Source organism: Lucilia cuprina, chromosome 4 (assembly GCF_022045245.1).
Source record: "Lucilia cuprina isolate Lc7/37 chromosome 4, ASM2204524v1, whole genome shotgun sequence".
Classification (NCBI taxonomy): domain Eukaryota; kingdom Metazoa; phylum Arthropoda; class Insecta; order Diptera; family Calliphoridae; genus Lucilia; species Lucilia cuprina.
The window spans coordinates 88,398,785-88,423,607 of record NC_060952.1 but is presented as its reverse complement, the minus strand read 5'-3'; the positions used below and the strand labels follow the sequence as shown (position 1 = coordinate 88,423,607).

General features: G+C 29.6%; 3 protein-coding genes across 4 annotated transcripts in view; 1 reads left to right on the top strand and 2 right to left on the bottom strand.

Moving 5' to 3' along the window:
• The window catches only part of LOC111688203 (14-3-3 protein epsilon), a 14,881-nt gene extending 13,541 nt beyond the window's left edge, over window positions 1-1,340 (top strand). The window contains exons 3-5 of the mRNA XM_023450687.2: window positions 354-823; window positions 920-1,100; window positions 1,177-1,340. Of these exons, the coding sequence (XP_023306455.1) occupies window positions 354-823; window positions 920-1,100; window positions 1,177-1,232 (707 nt within the window). The 3' untranslated portion in view covers window positions 1,233-1,340. The remainder of the gene's footprint in view (window positions 1-353; window positions 824-919; window positions 1,101-1,176) is intronic.
• A 9,432-nt stretch (window positions 1,341-10,772) lies between these two features.
• Window positions 10,773-16,338, bottom strand: LOC111688204 (VPS35 endosomal protein sorting factor-like). Of its 2 annotated transcripts, none has more exons than XM_046949844.1 (13): window positions 16,200-16,338; window positions 15,864-16,137; window positions 14,819-14,996; window positions 14,422-14,767; window positions 14,223-14,363; window positions 14,000-14,165; window positions 13,766-13,932; window positions 13,425-13,707; window positions 13,223-13,366; window positions 12,988-13,154; window positions 11,709-12,370; window positions 11,382-11,650; window positions 10,773-11,325 (listed from the first exon to the last, which is right to left on the bottom strand). In XM_046949844.1, the coding sequence occupies exons 1-13, from the start codon at window positions 16,211-16,213 to the stop codon at window positions 11,218-11,220; spliced, it is 2,919 nt and encodes a 972-aa protein (XP_046805800.1). In that variant the 5' UTR covers window positions 16,214-16,338; the 3' UTR covers window positions 10,773-11,217. The 2 variants fall into 2 exon arrangements, with proteins under 2 accessions (XP_046805800.1, XP_023306456.2); XM_023450688.2 differs by having other exon boundaries at window positions 14,422-14,752.
• Window positions 16,339-18,662: 2,324 nt separating this feature from the next.
• LOC111676914 (signal transducer and activator of transcription B) overlaps window positions 18,663-24,823 on the bottom strand; it is a 94,411-nt gene continuing 88,250 nt past the window's right edge. The window contains exons 2-3 of the mRNA XM_046948223.1: window positions 21,287-21,732; window positions 18,663-21,151 (exon numbers count right to left, since the gene is read on the bottom strand). Of these exons, the coding sequence (XP_046804179.1) occupies window positions 21,381-21,732 (352 nt within the window). The 3' untranslated portion in view covers window positions 18,663-21,151; window positions 21,287-21,380. The remainder of the gene's footprint in view (window positions 21,152-21,286; window positions 21,733-24,823) is intronic.

Sequence of the window (24,823 nt, the reverse complement as noted above, 5' to 3'; positions counted from 1 at the left end):
TAGTCTAGTCTATTGTCTAGTCTATAGTCTAGTCTATAGTCTAGTCTATAGTCTAGTCTATAGTCTAGTCTATAGTCTAGTCTATAGTCTAGTATATAGTCTAGTCTACAATCTAGACTATAGTCTAGTCTATAGTCTAGTGTATAGTCAAGTCTATAGTCTAGTCTATAGTCCAGTCTATAGTCTAGTATATAGTCTAGTCTATAGTCTAGTCTATAATATTGTCCATAGTCTGTAGTCTAGTCCCTTTTGCCTGCATATAACTGTTTTCTCATATCTTGATTTAATTCATTTTATTTTGTAATAAATTAATAATAATTTTGATGTCTTCTCTTTGTTTTTTTTTTTTGCAGAAATGGTTGAGGCCATGAAAAAAGTCGCCTCAATGGATGTTGAATTAACCGTTGAAGAACGTAATCTTTTATCGGTAGCATATAAAAATGTTATTGGCGCACGTCGTGCCTCATGGCGTATTATTACCTCGATCGAACAGAAAGAGGAGAATAAGGGTGCCGAAGAGAAATTGGAAATGATCAAAACCTATCGCGGTCAAGTTGAAAAAGAGCTACGCGATATCTGTTCGGACATTTTAAATGTACTCGAGAAACATCTCATTCCATGTGCCACCACAGGCGAAAGTAAAGTATTCTATTATAAGATGAAGGGTGATTATCATCGTTATTTGGCTGAATTCGCCACCGGTTCAGATCGTAAAGATGCTGCTGAAAATTCATTGATTGCCTATAAGGCAGCCAGTGATATTGCCATGAACGATCTGCCACCAACACATCCCATTCGTTTGGGTTTGGCGCTGAACTTTTCGGTGAGTAAATTTGATTTTTGGTTTTTTTAAAGTAGTTTTTAGGAATTCAATTAGTTTTTTTGTGAAAAATTATTAAATTTTTTTTCCATTTTACAGGTATTCTATTATGAAATTTTGAACTCACCCGATCGTGCATGCCGCTTGGCGAAAGCAGCTTTCGACGATGCCATTGCCGAATTGGATACATTAAGTGAAGAAAGCTACAAAGACTCCACACTCATTATGCAACTGCTGAGGGATAACCTTACATTATGGACGTCTGATATGCAAGCCGATGGTATGTTTTTAAATTATTAAATTTCCAAAAATATATATGTAACTAATTATCATCCTTTTTTTGTTATTTTTTTTAGGTGATGGTGAACAAAAAGAGCAAATCCAAGATGTTGAAGATCAGGATGTGTCGTAATTTAAGTAACAACCCCCATTAAAACAAAACAAAAACAAAAAAACAAAAAATCCCCTATAAAATTACTATTTGCATTTCTTATTTCTAAAACAAAACAAACAAAAGAAAAACAACAAACTGTTTCTCCAGTTATATTACTACACCACAAAACAACATCCACAAACCACCAAAAAAAAAAAAAATAATCTTATTAAAACAAACAGAAAAATTTTGTTCATTCATACACGCGGTTCGTTCGTTCTCTATTAGTTCATAATATGAAAAAATCACAAACAGCAGCATGTTTTTTTCTTTTTTTCTTTGATTTTTTGTGTTTTTTTTTCTTTTTTTTGGTAGTAATTATTACAATAAAATGTAATTAATTTATATATACATATATTTTGCCCAATTTTCTATATAAAAACAGATTTTGGTTATTTTGTTTAAAAAACAACTCCACATCCAAAACAACTCTCTTCTCACATAGTTTTTTTTTCACTTACATTGTGGATTTTAGAAATAAAACAAACAGCTCGTTGTTGTCCTTTCGCTCTCGTGTGTAACGTACGTTTCTCTCTTAAATTAAAAGAAATTTCTCCTTTTGCTAACAACCGCCCCAACACCCCCCTCAACACACACACACACTTTCTCTCTCCCTCCATGCCCATTTAAATGTGTGAATTTTTTTTTTTTGCATTAATACATAATAAATATTATAAAAAATAAATATATATATATTAAAGCAAAACAACAACAACAACAAAAAATACATCAAAAAAATAATAAACAACAAAAAATAAAATAAAACAAAAACAAACAAAAAAAAAACTATCATTATTATTATTTTATTTTCTTTTCGCTCTGTTTCGCTAAAAAAAATAAATAAGAAGTCATTTATATAAATATAATTTTTACACTAAAAAGAAAACAAACAAACAAAACAAAAATCAGTCATAAACACATTTCTTTTTATTTGTCCTTTTTCTTTCGATTAAGTAAATGCTACGAAACACACAATAAAATTACAATAAAAAGAAAAATTAATAAAAGTAAAAAAAAACAAAAACAAATTAATATAAACTCTTACTTTTAAGTATAAGATAAAGAAACAGGCAGGCAAACTTCTTGATTGATTGATTTAAATAAAGATTGATGGTTAGAAAGGCCGACAGACAGACGGACAGACAGACAGACAGACATAGAGACGGACAGATGGATTGAATGACTAAACACACCGAACCAGAGAGGAGCCCCACAACATAAACATTATATTTTTCACTTACAAGGGCAAACCAAAACAAACCACAGTAAACACAATAAAAGAAAATTTTCTTAAAAAAATTAAACGAAAACATAACACACAACCAATAGTCTATAACAAAAAACAAAAACTCTACATTTATCAATAATAACTTGTAGTTTTTACAAAATAACTTTTATTATAAATCAATAAAATAAAAAAAAGCAACAAGCCCTAGCAAGAAAAACATAAAACAAAATTTAACACTGATTACAAATAACAAAAAACGTGTAATTGTTTGTTATATTTACACATAAACATATAGTGATAGAATAGACAAAAGACATTCTCATAAAACTAATAACGTACATAACATATTCTTCAAGCAGTATAAGGCATAAGCAGGGTAAAAACCATCATGATCAAACAGCAGCAAATTTGTATTGAATTGGAAAAAAAAATGACTTAGGGTGGGTTTTTTTACTACTCAGTTTAAGCTAGGTTTAAATTGCTGTTACATTAAACTCGTAACAAATTTAGGCGGATTTTAAACGATTATTGTGTTTTTCAGAGCGGGTTTCTTACTACTCAGTTAAACTAGGTTTAACTTGCTGTTAGATTAAACTCGGAACAAATTTAGGTGGACTTTAACCGTTGATTGTGTTTTTCAGTTATGGATCAAGGATCAGTTAACTTTGTTAGTATTGCCAACTTTTCAGTCAAAAACATAAACAATGAACAGCTGTTTTTTGCAAATTTTACTTTTGTAAAATTTGAAATTTTAGAAAAAAATATAAATAAACATTGGACCCTATTCGGCATTTCAATTCCAAACGAAATTTTCTCCGTTTAGCAACTTTGGTATTCTGGCATTTCGATTCGACTCTCCGCCACATAAGCAACAACTTACAAAAACGTAGGTAGGGATCGTAACGCAGAATGCACACGTTCGTAAAGCATTGTAACAAAATGAAATTGCTTCTCCTTTTTCTTGCGATTCATTCGATCGTTGCGTAACTGAATGCATAAACGTAATCGAAATGCAGAATAGAGGTGATTTTAAAAAGTAATAATATCGATAAAAGAAATCAGAAAATGACTATTTACTTAAAATATTAAGTTTTTCTTCTCACGAAGTCATTCACACTCCATATTCTGCATTCGATTACGTTTACGCATTCAGTTACGCAACTTACAAAAACGTAATTACGATGAGAAATGCAGAATACACACAATCGTAAAGTATTGAAACGAAATGGATTTGCTTCTTCGTTTTCTTGCGATTCAGTTTTTTTTTATTGGAATACATTTTTTCGATCATTGCGTAAATGCAGAATAGGGGCCAATAAGTAACTTTAGTGATTACTGAAAAACACCAAACATATATTAAACCAGGTTTAAACAAAGAATAAAGATTATCTTTATTAGAAAAAAAACCCGCCCTTAAAAAACGTATAATTTCTAGTTTTGTATTATTATAAAAGCAATGAGTCAATTGTGAATTGGAAATTGTGTGTTGGGTATGGAATAGATTTTTAAATGTTCTGCTTTACAAATACTTTTGATTTCGCTTAAATTTCGCTTTATAATTGTAAAATTACTAATCAGACATTTTATCACATTTGTGTTTTGCCATTTTCGAGTGTACTGCACATCAGGTGCAGTACAAGGAAGCATTTACGCACAAAGACCATGACATACAGTTACTGACAGAGAGCAGAAGTAGTTTTATATGCTATCTGGGAGTAAAGCTAGATGTCACTTATTGAAGTTTGAATATAATGAATAGACAAGGAAATAGTACTGAATTTCTTGTAATTTTGATAAGGACTTGTACAAGACAACAATAATGCAACAATTAGTTAAAAAAGTCATAAGCACACGAAATTTGTTAGGAAATAGTCGCATTATTGTTGTCTTGTGTAGTATTTTTCATCGAAAAATATTGCAGTACACCCACAGGATGTATCATCTAGTTTTACTATATTCATCTTTTGGTAGTATTTCATAGCTTAGTCAGTAAGCTAGTCCAAAGACTAGTAAATACATTAGTTAATGGAATAGTCAATAGACTAAACAATAGACAAGACCAAAGACTTATCAATAATGCAGAATAGAATCGTTGTTCAATTATACTTTCGTTCTAGTTTAGTTCTTGTTCAGTTCTGGTTGTGTTGTAGTTCTGTTTAGTACTGTTCCAGTTCTGTTATAGTTCTGTTCTTGATCTGTTCTAGTTCTGTTTTAGTTCTTTTTTAGTTCTGTTCTAGTTCTGTTCTTAATCCGTTCTAGTTCAGTTTTGGTTAAGTTCCTGTTCAGTACTTGTCTAGTTCAGTTTTAGTTCTGTCCCAGTTCTGTAGTTCAATTCAAGTTCAGTTCAAGTTCAGTTCTGTTCTAGTTTTGTTCTAGTTCTGATCTAGTTCTATTCTAGTTCTGTTCTAGTTCTGTCCTAGTTATCGTTCTCGTTCAGTTCACGATCGGATCTAGTTCTAGTTTAGTTCTCGTTCAGTTCTAGTTCAGTACTAGTTCAGTTCTAGTTCAGATTTAGTTTAGTTCTAGTTTAGTTTAGTTCAGTTCAAGTTCAGTTCAAGTTCAGTTCAAGTTCAGTTCAAGTTCAGTTCTAGTTCAGTTCTAGTTCTAGTTCAGTTCTAGTTCAGTTCTAGTTCAGTTCTAGTTCAGTTCTAGTTCAGTTCTAGTTCAGTTCTAGTTCAATTCTAGTTCAGTTCTAGGTTAGTTCTAGTTCAGTTTTAGTTCAGTTCTAGTTCAGATTTAGTGCTGTTCTTGTTCTAGTTTAGTTCTGGTTCTGTTCTAGTCCTGTTCTAGTTATGTTCTTCTTCTGTACCAGTTCTGCTGTAGTTCTGTTCTTGTTCTGTTTTAGTTCTGTTCTAGTTTTGTTTAAATTCTGTTCTAGTTGTGTACTTGTTCTGTTCCGGTTCTGTTCTAGTTCTGTTTTAGTTATGTTCTTTTTGTGCAGTTCTTGTTCTAGTTCAGTTCTGGTTCTGTTCTAGTCCTGTTCTAGTTCTGTTCTAGTTCTGTTCTAGTCCTGTTCTAGTTCTGTTTTAGTTCTGTTCTGTGCTAGTTCAGCTACGGTTCTCTTCTAGATCAGTTCAACATAACCAACCTAAAAAAACTAACTGTTAATTACGTTCAAAATTTCGAACTTTTATTGTACTTAACGGATAAAACACTCAATTTCGATAATGATGGGAAATGTTTAGTTTTGCCTAGATTCTATAAAAAATTTAAATTCTCCAAACCCTTCACATAATTATTTATCGTTTGACTCTCCTTCTTGGTAAGCGTATTAAACTGGAGTATAATAAATATTATTATAAATATATATAATTAAGAATTTCGTTTTTAATAGATTTCGTTTCATTTCCTCGGCTATAGATTTTTATAACTTTATATAGAGATAGCATATCGTAGTAGACTATCACAGCAACATTTAATGTTCATAATCGTATATCACGTAAACCATAATGTGAAAAAAATCTTTTCATTCCTAATATTTTAACGGTTTATTTAGGGGAAATACTCTTCTGTATAATTTAATTTTATATGACCTCTTAATTATTTAGAGATTAAAGTGACTCTAGTTGCATATACATATATTTTTTTGCCATTATTAAATCATTTTGAAGAAATACATAAATATAAAGCTTTTGTTTAACGAAGAGTTTATATACAAATAAAAAAAATATATTTCACTATAAAAATTACTTAGTTACAAACGAAATTGTAGTGTATATTTAAATAACAGAATAGTTAAAAACGCCACCACCACCACCACCCACACACACACACCTGTTTCTATCTCTAACTTCCCCTCTTAATTCATCCCCTCCAGTCCTAAACAATACATTTTTATAAATCTTTAATTGTCATAAAAAAACAAACAAATACGACATTCTTCACAAAACACAACAAAGTTTTTCACACTTTAAATTCTTCATACCCAATTTCTCTCTTTCTTTTACTCTCACTCACATTTCTGACTCAATTACTCACTCACTCATTAAGATTAATACTTAATTAATTGAAAAAATCATTAAAAAACGAATTATGAGAATATAATACATCAGCGTATCACTACACTTTGATCATAAGAATATATATTTAAATACAAAAATAAAAATTCTTTTCCAATAAAACCAAAAAAAAAAACTTACAAAAACAAAGTTTGATCGTCTGTTATTGTTGTGCTGCTATGTGGGAGTTAGTCTGACACACAATGGAATCCATAAAAGTATACATACTTGTTTGAGTAAGAAGTTGTTAAAAATTCATTTTCTCGACACACAACAACATTGATCATTGATTAACAGCGAACGAAGTGTTTGTAAAGATTATGAGTAATTTGAAACAAATTACAAAATTTTTGTACTTGTTAAAGAATTGAATTTTAAACATTTTAGAAAAATAATTGATTTAAGATTTCAAGTTCTGCTTAAGTTCTGTTCTATTTCTGTTCCAGTTCAATTCCAGTTTAGTTTTAGTTTAGTTCTAGTTCAGTTTTAGATTAATACATACTAGTTCATTTCAAGTTCTGTTTTTTATAAGGTCTAGTTCAGTTTTACTTCAATGCTATTTCAGTTCTAGTACAGTTTTAGTTCAGTTCCAGATCAGTTTTGTTCTAGTTCAGGTCTAGTTCAGTTCTAGTTCAGTTCTTCTTTAGATCCAGTTCAGTTCTACTCCTGTTCTATTCTAGTTCTGTTCTAGTTCTGTTCTAGTTCTGTTCTAGTTCTGTTCTAGTTCTGTTCTAGTTCTGTTCTAGTTCTGTTCTGTTCTAGTTCTGTTCTAGTTCTTTTCTAGTTCTATTCTAGTTCTGTTTTAGTTCTAATCTAGTTCTGTTCTAGTTCTGATCTAGTCCTGATCTAGTCCTGTTCTAGTTCTGTTCTAGTTCTGTTCTAGTTCTGTTCTAGTTGTGTTCTAGTTCTGTTCTAGTTTTATTCTAGTTGTGTTCTAGTTCTGTTCTAGTTCTGTTCTAGTTCTGTTCTAGTTCTGTTCTAGTTCTGTTCTAGTTCTGTTCTAGTTCTGTTCTAGTTCTGTTCTAGTTCTGTTCTAGTTCTGTTCTAGTTCTGTTCTAGTTCTGTTCTAGTTCTGTTCTAGTTCTGTTCTAGTTCTGTTCTAGTTCTGTTCTAGTTCTGTTCTAGTTCTGATCTAGTCCTGTTCTAGTTCTGTTCTAGTTCTGTTCTAGTTCTGTTCTAGTTCTGTTCTAGTTCTGTTCTAGTTCTGTTCTAGTTCTGTTCTAGTTCTGTTCTAGTTCTGTTCTAGTTCTGTTCTAGTTCTGTTCTAGTTCTGTTCTAGTTGTGTTCTAGTTTTGTTCTAGTCCTATTCTACTTCTGTTCTAGTTGTGTTCTAGTTCTGCCCTAGTTCTGTTCTAGTTCTGTTCTAGTTCTGTTCTAGTTCTGTTCTAGTTCTGTTCTAGTTCTGTTCTAGTTCTGTTCTAGTGTTGTTCTAGTTCTGTTCTAGTTCTGTTCTAGTTCTGTTCTAGTTCTGTTCTAGTTCTGTTGTAGTTCTGTTCTAGTTCTGTTCTAGTTCTGTTCTAGTTCTGTTCTAGTTCTGTTCTAGTTCTGTTCTAGTTCTGTTCTAGTTCTGTTCTAGTTCTGTTCTAGTTCTGTTCTAGTTCTATTCTACTTCTGTTCTAGTTGTTTCTAGTTCTGTTCTAGTTCTAGTTCTGTTCTAGTTCTGCTCTAGTTCTGTTCTAGTTCTATTCTGTTCTGTTCTAGTTCTGTTTCTAGTTTTGTTCTAGTTCTGTTCTAGTTCTGTTTCTAGTTCTGTTCTAGTTATGTTCTAGTTCTGTTCTAGTTCTGTTCTAGGTTCTGTTCTAGTTCTGTTCTAGTTCTGTTCTAGTTCTGCTCATGTTCTGTTCTAGTCCTGTTCTAGTCCTGTTCTAGTTCTGTTCTAGTTCTGTTCTAGATCTGTTCTAGTTCTGTTCTAGTTCTGTTCTAGTTCTGTTCTAGTTCTGTTATAGTTCTGTTCTAGTTCTGTTCTAGTTCAGTCCTAGATCAGATCTAGTTCAGTTTTAGCTGAGTTCTAGTTAAGTTATAGTTCAGTTCCAGTTCGGTTTTAGCACAGTTCTAGTTCAAGTTCAATACTAGTTCATTTCAAGTTCTGTTTTTTTAAGGTCTCTAGTTCATGTCTACTTCAATCCTAGTTCAGTTCTAGTTAAGTTCTAGTTTAGTTTAGTTTTAATTCAGTTCAGTTTTTTTGTTAGTTCAGATCTAGTTCAGATCTAGTTCAGTTCTAGTTCAGTTCTAGTTCAGTTCTAGTTCAGTTCTAGTTCAGTTCTAGTTTCAGTTCTAGTTCAGTTCTAGTTCAGTTCTTGTTCAGTTCTATTTCAGTTCTAGTTCAGTTCTAGTTCAGTTCTAGTTCAGTTCTAGTTCAGTTCTAGCTCAGTTCTAGTTCAGTTCTAGTTCAGTTCTAGCTCAGTTCTACTTCAGTTCTAGTTCAGTTTTCGTTCACTTCTAGTTTGTTCTAGGTCTGTTGTAGTTCGGTTTTCGTTCAGATCAAGTTTAGTTTTTGTTCAGTTCTATCCATTTCAGTTTAGTTGAATCCAGTTCAGTTCAGTTCTAGGTAAGTTCTTATAATTACAGAAATACACAGACATAATAGAAGATTCTGCTTATGCTCTTTTGTTTTATTCAACATGCTCTAATATTTTAGAGTATCGAGTTTTGTGGATAATATATATACATTCATAAATAAATAACTTTTAGTTCTTGTGAATAAATGTTCTAGTTCTGTTCTAGTTCTGTTCTAGTTCTGTTCTAGTTCTGTTCTAGTTCTGTTCTAGTTCTGTTCTAGTTCTGTTCTAGTTGTGTTCTAGTTTTGTTCTAGTCCTATTCTACTTCTGTTCTAGTTGTGTTCTAGTTCTGCCCTAGTTCTGTTCTAGTTCTGTTCTAGTTCTGTTCTAGTTCTGTTCTAGTTCTGTTCTAGTTCTGTTCTAGTTCTGTTCTAGTGTTGTTCTAGTTCTGTTCTAGTTCTGTTCTAGTTCTGTTCTAGTTCTGTTCTAGTTCTGTTGTAGTTCTGTTCTAGTTCTGTTCTAGTTCTGTTCTAGTTCTGTTCTAGTTCTGTTCTAGTTCTGTTCTAGTTCTGTTCTAGTTCTGTTCTAGTTCTGTTCTAGTTCTGTTCTAGTTCTGTTCTAGTTCTGTTCTAGTTCTGTTCTAGTTCTGTTCTAGTTCTGTTCTAGTTCTGTTCTAGTTCTGTTCTAGTTCTGTTCTAGTTCTGTTCTAGTTCTATTCTACTTCTGTTCTAGTTGTTTCTAGTTCTGTTCTAGTTCTAGTTCTGTTCTAGTTCTGCTCTAGTTCTGTTCTAGTTCTATTCTAGTTCTGTTCTAGTTCTGTTCTAGTTTTGTTCTAGTTCTGTTCTAGTTCTGTTCTAGTTCTGTTCTAGTTATGTTCTAGTTCTGTTCTAGTTCTGTTCTAGTTCTGTTCTAGTTCTGTTCTAGTTCTGTTCTAGTTCTGCTCATGTTCTGTTCTAGTCCTGTTCTAGTCCTGTTCTAGTTCTGTTCTAGTTCTGTTCTAGATCTGTTCTAGTTCTGTTCTAGTTCTGTTCTAGTTCTGTTCTAGTTCTGTTATAGTTCTGTTCTAGTTCTGTTCTAGTTCAGTCCTAGATCAGATCTAGTTCAGTTTTAGCTGAGTTCTAGTTAAGTTATAGTTCAGTTCCAGTTCGGTTTTAGCACAGTTCTAGTTCAAGTTCAATACTAGTTCATTTCAAGTTCTGTTTTTTTAAGGTCTAGTTCATGTCTACTTCAATCCTAGTTCAGTTCTAGTTAAGTTCTAGTTTAGTTTAGTTTTAATTCAGTTCAGTTCTTGTTTAGTTCAGATCTAGTTCAGATCTAGTTCAGTTCTAGTTCAGTTCTAGTTCAGTTCTAGTTCAGTTCTAGTTCAGTTCTAGTTCAGTTCTAGTTCAGTTCTAGTTCAGTTCTTGTTCAGTTCTATTTCAGTTCTAGTTCAGTTCTAGTTCAGTTCTAGTTCAGTTCTAGTTCAGTTCTAGCTCAGTTCTAGTTCAGTTCTAGTTCAGTTCTAGCTCAGTTCTACTTCAGTTCTAGTTCAGTTTTCGTTCACTTCTAGTTTAGTTCTAGGTCTGTTGTAGTTCGTTTTTCGTTCAGATCAAGTTTAGTTTTTGTTCAGTTCTATCCATTTCAGTTTAGTTGAATCCAGTTCAGTTCAGTTCTAAGGTAAGTTCTTATAATTACAGAAATACACAGACATAATAGAAAGATTCTGCTTATGCTCTTTTGTTTTAATTCAACATGCTCTAATATTTTAGAGTATCGAGTTTTGTGGATAATATATATACATTCATAAATAAATAACTTTTAGTTCTTGTGAATAAAATATGGTAAATCATATATTTAATAAATATTTTATAACTAATATAAATTTAGCGTATTAAATACAATACTCATATAAACATATGAACACACTATGTATATCATTTATAAAGGGTTAAAAAATCTTGAATTTTTAATTTATTAAGATTATAAAATAGTGCATACTTAAAAATTAAATCAGTTTCTCCTAGAGTAAATTATTTATTATTAGAAGAGAAATAGACTGTAAAGTATTAAAATACTATTGCTTTAACTTGGCCTTTTTAACATAAGAATAGATTCAGCAATACATAGACATATGTAGTAATCCTTCAAAGTTAGTTTTATTCAATTTAAAACATGTTTTACTGAATCATACTTTAAATAACTTGCTCTAACTACTAACAGCACTAAGTTAAAATATTTAATATCTTTATCTAAAGTGCAACTTATTTACCATGTAAACGTAAAAGTAATTCTTTTAAATAATTGGCATCTTTTGATTTTGTATCCTTTAGTAGTTTATAAAGATCTTCTAAGGATTTTAAAATGCGTGGCTGTAAATAAAAATTAATTAGTTAAAATATTTTAAATTAAATCTAAAAAACCTCACCATATATTTTGGCTCCAAATGTGACTCATGTTTTGTGGCTAAAAACCATAGATTTAAAGCCAGTTGGAAAGTTTGCTCTTTAGACAAATCGGCATAGCGTACAATTCTTAAAAATAATTCTAAAGATAAAGTGGCCTGTAGTTTAAATTGTTGCGAAGAACCCAAAATGCTAAGTTGTCTTAATATTTCTTCTACCACAAATCTACAAATATTATTAACTTCGGCCAGAAATTTGGGATCATGTCCATAGAGTTCATCATTGGAAACCACTAAATATTCATATTATTGATTAAAGTATTTCATTTCGTAAAAAGTAAATTAACTCACCTTGCGGTATATGATAGGGAAACTCCTCCAAATTTTGTACATACAACATATCTAAAGCATTCAGATAAATTTGTGTCGGTCCAGCCGTATTCAAAGCGAATGGATATTTTTGCACAACTTCCAGTAGAAGATTTAACAAATATAAAACCCCCCGTTCCGGACTATCAGGCACTAGTACTAATGTTGCCAACATATTACTAAGATATGAAACCAGATATGAATCCATACACTTGGTTTTGCCATCAATTTCTATAGAATTGGGTAATTGGGCAACCAAGTTTAAGGCCTCTTCGAAACAAGCATCTGCTTGACCCAAACACTGATTAACTAAGGCCACTTGTCCGGTTAATAGATACAAGTCCATTTGTTGTTGTACCGATGTTATACTGGGTATGGTGATGAAACAAAACGCTATGCAGGCCTTAACAAAACCCTGCGTCTTACGTGAATGTTGATTCTGAACAATTTGACAAGTTTCCATTGCCAATTTATTGACACTTTGTACGAGAGTATTGTAGACTGCGTCTAGATTGGAAAAAGAACCACGAGCTTCTACATAGAAACTGAGTTGCTTTTCGAAATCTCGACCATAGTATACTTTTCGTATAAAGTGGCAGATTAATTGGGAAATTTGACGGCGTTCGTCTTCAACGGTAAGGGCGCTAGAATTTGAATGTAATATGAATAAAAAAACTTTTAAATGAACTAGAACAGAACTAGAACTGAACTAGAACTGAACTAGAATTGAACTAGAACAGAACTAGGACTAGAACTGAACTAGAACTGAACTGGAACTAGAACTGAACAAGAACTGAACTAGAAATGAACTTGAACTGAACTAGAACTGAACTAGAACTGAACTAGAACTGAACTAGAACTAGAACTAGAACTAGAACTGAACTAGAACTGAACTAGAACTGAACTAGAACTGAACTAGAACTGAACTAGAACTGAACTAGAACTGAACTAGAACTGAACTAGAACTGAACTAGAACTGAACTAGAACTGAACTAGAACTGAACTAGAACTGAACTAGAACTGAACTAGAACTGAACTGAACTAGAACTGAACTAGAACGGAATTAGAACTGAACTAGAGGTGAACTAGAACTAAACTAGAACTGAACTAGAACTGAACTAGAACTGAATTAGAACTGAACTAGAACTGAACTAGAGCTGAACTAGTACTGAACTAGAACTAAACTAGAACTGAACTAGAATTGAACTAGAACTGAACTAGAACTGAAAGAATTTAAGATAGAGTAGAAATCGGTACTTACTTTACAGAATCATTGAGAATTTTACCAACATACATTAAGGCATTTATGACCACAGCATCGTAGGTGAACTCTTTGCCATTGCGTTTGTAAATATCTAAAATATATTTACCAGCTTCAACTTTGGACGATTCTTTTTGAAATAAATCTAAAAATGGCAAAAAATTTTCCTGCAACAAAAATTTGAAAAATAATTAATTTATAAAATTTTAAACTATGACAATAAATCGCTACCAACCTGAACCAACAGCAGTTCAATATTTTTCTGATGTTGCAGCACTTTATCCAAAATATTACGCAATTGTTGATGATGCTTTTCACCAACTTTAGTGGCAGCAATACGCGAGTGTATTTCGCCCAAGAAACGATTAAGCTCGGTGACCTGTAATATGAAAAAAAATTTAATAAAATTGATTTTCTTTCTTTGTCCAAAGCTATACCGGAAAATTAGAGGCTATAAATTGAGCCCATGACTCAACACAGGTTATATATTCACTAGGATCTGTAAATGTGTTTATAGTTTTAAAGGCTTCCACTAAAAAGGCATTACGCTGTTCGAATAAAGGATTACAACTGCTCATGCTTGAACCTAAAGTCTTAAAAAGTTGAGATTTTGATATGCCCTCTGTATTAGATGAAGTCAAAACATTAACAAAGTCAAAAGCATTCGAAGCTATAAATTCGGGTTGAAAGGCTTGTAAAATTGCCATTAATATGGTGCCACTGGAAAGGATTTAAATAAGTTATAATTTAAAGAATATAAAGATTCAAGAGAACTTACTTATTTTTAACATTTTGTACATCTTTTAAAATGTCCTCCGTATAAAGATTGTTTTTGTGCACTAGAGCTTGTAGTATAAAATTGAGAGCCGGGCCATACAGAGACAAGTAGACAGACATATCTACTCTTTGGCGATTTAGTTCAGAACGTATGGCTCCACTAAAAGCCTTTACAAAAAGAAAACATACAACTATATAAACGAGTTTTAGATTTGAAGTGAATAATTCACTTTACCGTTTGATAAACAGACAAAAAATCTTTAAAATTATTGTGTATATAAGTTTTATTGGTAGTTACCAATACGCCAACACGCACCAAATAGCAGCGAGCATAAGTAGCCACTAAAGGATCTCCAATGCCACGTATCATTTGGGTTAAACGTTGTAAGGCATCATCATAGCTTTGCAGATAAATGGATAAGAAGAAAATTTACAAAATTTTTTGGAAAATTACTTACCTTTCATTTAAGAATTCGTAACATTTTAAAATTGCGATTTCAACATATAATCTAGGCAAAAGTTCCCGTATAGAAGCTATTTTAAAAAACCAATTAAGACAAGTATCACGAGCACTTGCGACATTTACAGCACGCATGGAACTATAGGAATATTAATAGATTTTACTTAAAATAAATAAACTTTTAGCAAATAACTTACTCCGGTCCCGATAGAGTTTTCTGTTTTAATCTTTCATAAACTAATTTACCAAAAATATCCAAAATATCAGTTATCAAAACAAATTGACTGGGATAGAAGGGCAATACTGAGGTGTCTGCCAAAATCTTTGAGCATTGTATGGCAATTTTTAAAGCCTTAACACGCTGATCATTATGCCAAGATTGCACTAGCTCTTGATTTAATTGTTCAATACGTTGTATATACTCCTGTTGTGTCAAATCCATCATATGACGCATGGAACCATCCTCAAAGTCATCTAATTGCTCTAAACGAAATCTTACCTTATCGGAGACTACGGTTTGAACTTTAACTGTTTGTTTAAATGCTTGGGAATAATTAAATTCATAAGTATTAAAAGCCATATAGAGTTACTTACTAGCATCTGTTCCGGGATGAGTTTGTGTTGAAGTAGTTAGAAAACTTGTGGATATCGATAGTTTTTCTGAAGTTGTAAATTTATTTAATATCGTCAAACGTTTGGAGTTCCAATTTAAGGACTCATCAGCCAAAATATCTTTTTCACGTTTATTTGCTTTGATTTTTTTAAACGATTCCTGGAATTAATACAAATTTAAAATCAGTAAACAAAGGAAATTAACTACAATTGCATCAGAACTGAACTACAATCCAATTAGAACTGAACTAGAATTAAACTAGAACTGAACTTAAACTAAACTAGAACTGAACTAGAACTGAGCTAGAATTGAACTAGAAGTGAACTAGAACTGAGCTAGAAGTGAACTAGAAGTGATCTAGAAGTGAACTAAAAGTGAACTAGAACTGAATTAAAACTGAACTAGAACTGAACTAGAACTGAACTAGAACTAAACTAGAACTGAACTAGAACTGAACTAGAACTGAACTAGAACTGAACTAGAACCGAACTAGAACTGAACTAGAACTGAACTAGAACTGAACTGAACTAGAACTGAACTAGAACTGAACTAGAACTGAACTAAAACTGAACTAGAACTAAACTGAACTAGAACTGAGCTAGAAGTGATCTAAAAGTGAACTAGAACTGAACAAGAACTGAACTAGAACTGAACTAGAACTGAACTGGAACTGAACTGGAACTGAACTAGTACTGAACTAGAACTGAACTAGTACTGAACTAAAACTGAACTAGAACTTAACAATAACTGAACAAGAACTGAACAAGAACTGAACAAGAACTGAACAATAACTGAACAAGAACTGAACAAGAACTGAACTAGAACTGAACTAGAACTGAACTAGAACTGAACTAGAACTGAACTAGAACTGAACTAGAACTAAACTAGAACTGAACTAGATCTGAACTAGAACTTAACTAGAACTGAACTAGAATTGAACTAGAACTGAACTAGAACTGAACTTGACTAGAATTGAACTAGAACTGAACTAAAACTGAATTAGAACTTCACAAAACTTTCACTTACATATTCCGAAGCCATTTGCGACAGTGGATCCATTAATTCCTCTTCCTGTTTGGCAAATTGTGTTAAAGGATCTATACCATCTAAAGTCTGCAATAACGGTTCTGCCAATATCGACATACTTGATGACCGGCTACTAGTATTGCTGCCCATACTCGAGGGCCGAGTACCTTTACTTTCCACCATTGTTACAGTGGGCAATTTAAGAGGATGCTCATAAGTTTGATAACTTTGTAATTGATTTTTAGTCACTTCATATAGACGAGGCACACACACCCTAAAATTGGTGAATAAGTTCCATGAAAACATAATGTTTTTGTAAGTTTCTTCATTGCTTACCAGTCACTAGCCATTTTTCACTTGATTATTATTATTTTAGACAATGTAAAGTGTAGACAAATGCAAAATAAAACTAAAAGAAATTAACTTTCTTCAAAAGTCCATAATTATTTGTTTACATTTAGATGCAAGGAACAGCTGTTAAGAATAAAGCTGCCATATTATATTTGCTAAGAGATACCGTACAGTTGGAGAGTTGCTTCTATGTTTATGCTGGCAATGCTGTCATTTAATAATTATTTTTTAAAATTTAAGTCTTTACAGCTAGTAAACTATATATTATTAGTTGTATAACTTTAAAACTATTCCAACAGAATTGTTTTAAACAGTCCACAAGATGTTAGGGCATAAGTAAAACAAAAACAAAAAATTCAACATTTCCGCTTCATTTCAAACCATATGGCAACTTTAGTTACATATTTCCTCTTCTTCCTAGTTCGTTGTTTTTTTCTCGCCGGTAAAATGTTGTTCGTGAAAAAGTGTTGTGTTTTAATTAAATATTTTTATAGGAAATAAAGCTTTAAATAATATAAAATTAGTGTTAAATTAAAGAAAATTTAATTGTCTCTCCGGGTAATATGAAATATTATTGTTAAACATGTTATTCAAAGAAATATTTTAGTGTAAAGTAATAGTGCAAAAATTGTGTCAGTGGTTGTAGTTTGCAAATGAAATCTTTGTTTTTTTTTGTTGCAAAAAGCGCGCAAAGCTTATATGAAGGAAGGCAAATAAAAAAAGAGTTGCCAAGTTGTGAAATAAGAAAAATGAAGAAGGGAAAATTATTAAAAATATAGAAAAATTAATTAAAATGATGAAAATAAGAAAATTAAAAAAATTAAATATTTGTATTAAATAATGAAAAAAATTAAAAAAAAAATAAATAAAAAATTAATTTAAAAGAATAAAATCTAATTAAAAAAAATTAAGAATAACAATTTTAAAATCGAAAAAATCTAAGGTAAGTTTATTAAAATTTTTCCCTTAACACGATTTTAAAGACATTATCTGGAATTTTATTTAAATCGATCTAACTCATAATGGATTAACCTTTTATTTGAAAATAAGAAACCATTTAAAAAATGCTTGCATAAAAAGATGTATTTTTTTTTAATAAAAAACAACCTTTGTATTAAATGAAATTTTTACGAAAAAATTTTCAGCAACTATGTTGTTGTCTAAAGTCTAGTCTATAGCCTATCCTATAATCTAGTATATAATCTAGTCTATAATCTAGTTTATAGTCTCGCCTATAGCCTAGTATATAGGCAGGTATATAGTTCAGTATTTAGTCCATTCTATAGTCTAGTTCATATAGTCTAGTTCATTTAAGTTCATTGCCGCAATGACAAAGGCCGCTTCATCAGATAATGTCCTATATGCAAAATAACCTGAAGGTCTGTAAGTCTATAGATGGAATTAATCTTTATACAATTCGTTTTAAGCTTGTCCGATTCAGCCCATATCGGCGCACCATAAAGTATGGTGCTTTTGACTACTAGATATTTAATACAGTCTAGTCTATAGTCTAGTCTATAGTCTAGTCTATAGTCTAGTCTATAGTCTAGTCTATAGTCTAGTCTATAGTCTAGTCTATAGTCTAGTCTATAGTCTAGTCTATAGTCTAGTCTATAGTCTAGTCTATAGTCTAGTCTATAGTCTAGTCTATAGTCTAGTCTATAGTCTAGTCTATAGTCTAGTCTATAGTCTAGTCTATAGTCTAGTCTATAGTCTAGTCTATAGTCTAGTCTACAGTCTAGTCCTTAGTCTAGTCCTTAGTCTAGTCTATAGTCTAGTCTATAGTCTAGATACTTCTCTCTTCCCTTGTCTATAAGCAGCGACTATTGTCTAGAAATATCTCTACGAAATTGTTGAATCATATTTCGAAATTAGGAATTGATTAAATTAAATTCAAATAAAACACTTTCAACACATTTATAAGCAGTAGTAATAAATATTGTTTTTATTTTAATAAACAATTTAGTTTTTTTGTTTATTTAAATTTACAAAAATTGAATAGATTAATATAATTTTAAAATTTTTTTACGATATATTACAATTTTTAGTTTAAATACATATAATTTTCAATTTGTGTATATAAATCTTAGAAAGATTTACATAAGAAATTCTTAAGAAAACGAAATTAATTTATACAGTCTTAAATATAAAAAAAAGAAATTAACTTAAATATAAAAGGGAATTCACAAATAAAAAAAAAATATTTTTTTTAGATAAAAAAAATCAAAAATTTTTAAATTAAATTTTGTTAAAATTTACAAAAAGCTTTTATTTTGCCAAATTGTATTTGTTTCAGTGAATTCTTTAAATATTTTTATACAATAAGTTGTTGTTTTCGTTAATTCGTTAATTTTTTTTAATTTTTTATATAATACACACATACATACATAATTACAATATATATATTTATAATTATTTTTAATAATATAATAAAGTGACATAGATTTATTTAGACTTGTATTTTGTTATAATTATTTAGTTGTTTTTTGTGTTCTTAATTAATAAAATGTTAATAAATGTAACCACCGTTTGGTTTTCAATGTTTTTACTTTTTTTTAGAAATTTAATTTTTAATAAATTGCATTTTTAATAAAAAAAATTTTCCTAAACTAGAATTTTGTGTTATTGCAGCGGAAATTAATATTTTAGTTACAATTTCTAAAATTATTAAGCCACATTTAAACATGGCACAATTTACCGTTCTTTTTCATTAGTTTTTTTTTTTTAAATATAAATCACATTTATAATCTAGAGATAAGAAATAATTATTTTTTTAATTTTTAAAAAATTTTAAAGCACAATGGGATTGCTTATACATAATTTTATCTTAAAACCTCAAAATCTGCTTAAAAAGTTTGTTTGTTTAACATTTTTCCTTCGTATATTAAAAGCTTAGTTAAAAACTTTTTTCTAAATTCTGAAAAGCTTAAGATTTTGAACTTTTATTTCTTTTCAGTTTTATCAAAAGCTTTGCCTTGAAAGGCATTTTTCAACACTGTATATACACTTTATATAAAAGGTTAATGAAAAGCTTTAGTTTACAACATCTGTTTTTAAATTTTTCAATTGAAAAAAGTTTATATCAGTATTATTAAAAGCTTTGGCTAGAAAAAGCTTTCCTCTTAAAAAAAGCTTTATTTAACATAATTTCAATAGTTAACTAAAAGCTTAACAAAGTTTTGAAATTTTTTCCAACTATTTCATAAAAACTTATTTAAAACTTTCAAAGCTTTATCTAAAACAAATGCTTTATGATTACTTAAAAGCTTTGTGTTAAACTTGCAAAAAGTTAAAATTTTGCAAAATTTTTGCAAAAATTTTGATTTTTGAAATCAAAATCTAAAAGCTTTCTTTTTATTTAAAGGAAAACAGCTTTCAAAAGATTAAGCTTTCAAAAACAACAACAAAAACTTTATGTTAAATTATATTTTAATTGCTAAGTTATTAAATGTTATAAATCATAAGCTTTTACCCTTTAAGAAATCTTAAACTTAAGCTTTAGGCTTAATATCAAAAACTGCCTTAAAAGCTTTCTAATAAAACATATATCTTTTTAAATCTTCACAACAGTTGTTATTGCTATAGAACAAGCTTTTATATTGAGCTTACGGCTTAAAATGCATTAAAAGCTTTCTTATAACATTAAAAAAATACTTTTGAGCTTGAACTTCAAATACTTATGTATATTAAAAGATTTGTGATAAAAGAGATGTTCTCAATAGTTTTTGGTTATTAATAAGAAAAACTTTTTTTTTATTTATATAGATCTTTATTCTTAAATCAGTTAATTGTAAAAGCTTTTCAGAGGAAAACTTACAAAAAATAGTTTAAAGGCCTTACTAGGTTTTTATTAAAATTTTGCATAGAGCTTTTACGAAAGTGTTAAAAGTATATAAAAAAGTTTAAATACATTTAAGCTTTAAAGATTTATTGAAAGAAAAGTTGTTTTTACCTGGAATGTAACTTTGTGTTTCTATATATGGAAAGCTTTCAAAGATTTGTTACAATTTTAACACAAAAGAGCCTTTAAAGTTTGTTGCAGAATAACTTTTAGAAATAGTTATGCAAATTCGTTAGATATAGACAACTTTGAAAGCTTAGGAAACATTTCAATACTAAAGCTTTTGAGGATTTTTGATTAAAAGTTGTTGTAACTGTCCAATTAACAAATAGAAAAGCTTTTAGATCAGTTTTAACTGGAAAGCTTTTTACATTATTCTAATGGCCCAATTTGAATAAAAGCTTTTAAAAAATTTGTTGAAAATTTTAAATAATGAAAATTAAAGCTTTTATATTATTTCAATACTAAAGCTTTCAAAATTTACGTTTTGAATATTTTAATTTTGAGATTTTAACTATCAAAACTTTTACAATATTTTAACAAAGCTTTTTAATAGTTTCCTTACAGTTTAATTCACTAAATAAAAGCTTTAGGATTTTATAAATTTAACTACCAAAGCTTTGACAATATTTTAACAACAAAGACCTACAGCTTCCTATATAAAAGTTGCCCTTACAGTTCAATTCATTAAAATAAAAGCTTTTCGAGATATTTTTGTTAATTTGAGTGTAAAAGCTTTGAACAAATTTCTACAACAAATCTTTTCAAGTTTCTTGTTAAAAAGTTCCCTATTGAGTAATTTTTTTTAACGATTTCCTAAAAAGCTTTTCATAGAAATATTTTAGACATCTTTTGCCTTTCCCTTTCGCAAATATCCCATTGTGCATTATGTGCTAAGCAAGTTTTATTATACATTTTTAATAACAATATGGATTTTTTTCCGAAAAAAGTTCATTATTATAAAATAAAACAACAAAATTATTTGATCTAAATACTACAAACATAGCAACAATAAGAAGCAGCTGATTTTCCACAACATCATCATCGTCATTTGTGATCAATATTATTTATATTAATTTTTTTTAACAGCAGCAACCTAATGAAATAAAAAAGAAAAGAAAAAACAAATTAAAAACTTTGTTAATTAATTAAATAAATATTTTTAAATTTTGTTAAATAGCAAACTTTTTTTTAGATGATTTAGAAATATGGAAGAAAAAATATTAAAAACCTTTTAAAGCCACACTTTTATTTGGTTACAGAGTAGTAGAGTATTAGTGTTGTAGCTATAACTCAATACCCAATACGTTAGCTATCCAATAGAATCACACCACTTGCACTGTAGCAAAGGCACTAAAAGTGACTTTCTTGGGAAATTCTGGTCCTGGTGAACCGCGTGTTTTAATGACTGGTTTCAGAGGAGTTCTAGGCTTTAGGGATAATAGTCCAGCAGAGGCAGCCAATTCCTTGAGACGTTGTGAAAAACCATGCGAATTAGATGATGACTCCGAATTTGAGGAAATAATAGCTACACCATCGACAACATCACCATTATGATTCTGGGCATTAGGTACTGTATTGACCGTGGTGGCCGGATGTATACGATAGACTTGTCCATTTGAGGAGGGATAGAGGAGACTAGCATTGTTAACCGTACTTTGAGGAGCATTTGTGTAGCTGAAACGAGAGCAATGAAATAAAATTAGATCTTGCAGTTTAATATTGGAAAATTTTGTTTATTTTTATGTTTATTTGTTTTGATTTTTAGTTTCTTAAGAAGTCACATGTTTCTTGTTTTTGGTGCCTTTGTTTTGTGTTTAATTTTTAAGGTTTTTTTGGTTGTTAATTTATTTAATGTGTTAATTCGTTAATGTGTTAAAATGTCTTTTATTCTTAAGTGTTAATATTTCTTTTTTTCAAGAAAACAAACTTTAATTTACGTACGCTTTTTAATCAATCAATTAGATAAACTTAATTAATTTATGTTTTTTTATTTGGCAAAGAAAATATTATTGAAATAATTTCCTTATTGCCAAAATTTATTAATGAAGTTAACGCTAAAAAAGCTAAGAGTTCAAAAAGAGTTCAAAAAGAGTTCATTGCAAATAGAAGATTGAAAAGGAACGAAAACTTAAAATAGCGCCGGTAAAATAGTGGTTAGTGAGATCGAAGGTGGTGGGTTCGATTTCCATCTGAGGAATGGGTTAATGAGCTAGCAGACCCGATAACTACATACCTACCAAACTAACTAACTAACTAACTAACTAACTAACTAACTAACTAACTAACTAACTAACTAAGAAAAGCTTTTTTATAAATTGTTCACGTTTTTAGCAAAAGTTTTACTTTTAACTGCTCTTGCATAATACTGAAAGCTCAGTTCAAAGTTTACCTTTTAAAAAGTGAATTTTCGTATTTAAAGCTTTTTAATTTTTTGGTGTTTCCTTATACATATGTAATACTGAAAGCTTTTATATTATTTCAATACCTAAGCTTTTAAAATTTATGTTTTGAATATAATAATTTTGAGAATTTAACAATCAAAGCTTTTACAATATTTTAACAAAACTTTTTAATAAATGCCTTACAGTTTAATACATTAAATAAAAACTTTAGGATTTTATAAATTTAACTACCAAAACTTTTGCAATATTTTAACAGCAATGTCCTACAGCTTCCTATTTAAAACTTGCCCTTATACATATGTAAAACTGAAAGCTCTGTTACAAGTTTAGCTTTTAGAAAGTACAATTTCGTATTAAAATCTTTTAAATTTTTTGATGTTTACTTATACAGACATATGAAGTTTGTTAAATGCTTCGTCAGGATAAGACAATTGAATTTTCTTGTAGGCTTTTTGCATTTTACACAAAATAAGCTGTATCTTTTGAGAGAAAATCTCAAAAGAATTATCAAGAGAAAGCTCATTTTGAAAGCTCTGATAAAATTTTTATTTTAAAGAAATTTGCTTAAAAATATTTCTTAATAGTCATCTTAAAAAGTTTCTTGTTTTAGTATATTAAAAGATCCTCAGATAAATGAATTATTGTTTTTAATTAATATCGAAGGTGCCGCTCCCGTTATGGGTAGTCCGCCAATTTATTACCCAAGATGTTTCAGTTAATGGCTTTTTATTTATTAAAAGCTTTTTGCACATTTGTCTTGCTATTGAATTAAAAAAAATTATACAGTTATAATGCTCTATATGAATTTTCTTTCATTCTTTTAAAAGCTTTATCGATTCAGTACTACTTTTGAAGCTTTTAAAGCCTTTTTAAAAGCTTTATTAAAACATTTAGCTTAAATTATATAAAAGATATCAACTCTACTAAATAGCTTTAACAACTTTTCTAAATCAATTTGTTAGCGAATATTTATAAACAAAAGCTTTAAACTACTTAAAAAACCATTAACATTAAAATATGTATTTTTAAATATTTTACTTTATAACATTTAATTTTGTTTTAAATTTTAATAAGATGTTTATTAATTATATTAAGAAAACCTTAAATAATTACTAAAACCAGCCTACTTATGGCAAGATTTTTTTTGATGTCAATTTAATAAATCCTTTAAAAAATGTTAATGATTTTTTATTGCAATATTAACATTGAGTTAAGTTCTTGTTCTTATTCTTGTTGCATACAAATACATTAACAAGAGCTACAACTTCAACATGCAACAATCACTTGCATAGAAAAGCCAATAACCCAAGATGTTTAGATCATGTGCTGTTCAAGTAGTTGACCTTAAACTTCATTTCAGTTAAAAACATTTAAAATTTTAAATTCACAAAAAAACAACTCAAATTAATTGTAAACCAACTAAACATTTAGTAGGATTTGTAGTTAAGCACAATTTTACAAATATATTTTTATAAAAATAAAATAATGTTTTTTTTTCACTTAATAACGAAGTAAAACCACTTTTCATTTATTTGAAAAGCCAAAAGAAAAAATATACAAAAATCACTAAGATTCGTTCACAGCAACTGAAAGATGAAGGTGAATGTGAAAAATAAATGTTTAATATTATAGAGACAATAAATTGTAAACGATAAATAATTTTACATACATATGTGCGTACAAACATACATACATATGTTTTCTATATACATGTGAATGTATGTATATAAGGAAGTAATTTAATTGATTTATATGCATTTCCATTCATAAATTATGTGGTGTTGACATTACATTAAACGAACTTTATGATGATGAGGGTGTGTGTATGATTTCAGGTTTTATTTTATTTTTTTTAAGGAACTAGACAGTTTTCAGAGAGATCAGTACTCTCTACGGAACTTAAAAATGTTTCAAGGTTGTGGATACAAAACATCCAGCATATTTATTATTTTAAATTAATTGTACAAACGGAAAGAGTATTAAAACTATAGACCAGAATGTTCAGAAGAATAAAGACTAGACAATAGATAAGAATATAGACTAGACTATATACTATGATCTACTATATACTATATACTAGGCTGAAGACTAGACTAATGACTAGACTACAGACTAGACAATATACTATAGACTAGACTATATACTAGACTATAGACTAGACTATAGACTAGACTATAGACTAGACTATAGACTAGACTATAGACTAGACTATAGGCTAGAATATACTAGAACATAGACTAGAAAATAGACTAGAGTATAGACTAGACTACAGACTAGACTACAGACTAGACTACAGACTAGACTACAGACTAGACTACAGACTAGACTATAGACTAGACTATAGACTAGACTATAGACTAGAC

Excerpts from the sequence above, each read along its gene's own strand:
- LOC111688204 (XM_046949844.1), bottom strand. Across the intron at positions 14,997-15,863 it reads CGCAAATGGCTTCGGAATAT|GAATCGTTTAAAAAAATCAA; the intron begins GTAAGTGAAAGT and ends TATTAATTCCAG. Across the intron at positions 11,326-11,381 it reads ATTTGGAGCCAAAATATATG|CCACGCATTTTAAAATCCTT; the intron begins GTGAGGTTTTTT and ends TTTTATTTACAG.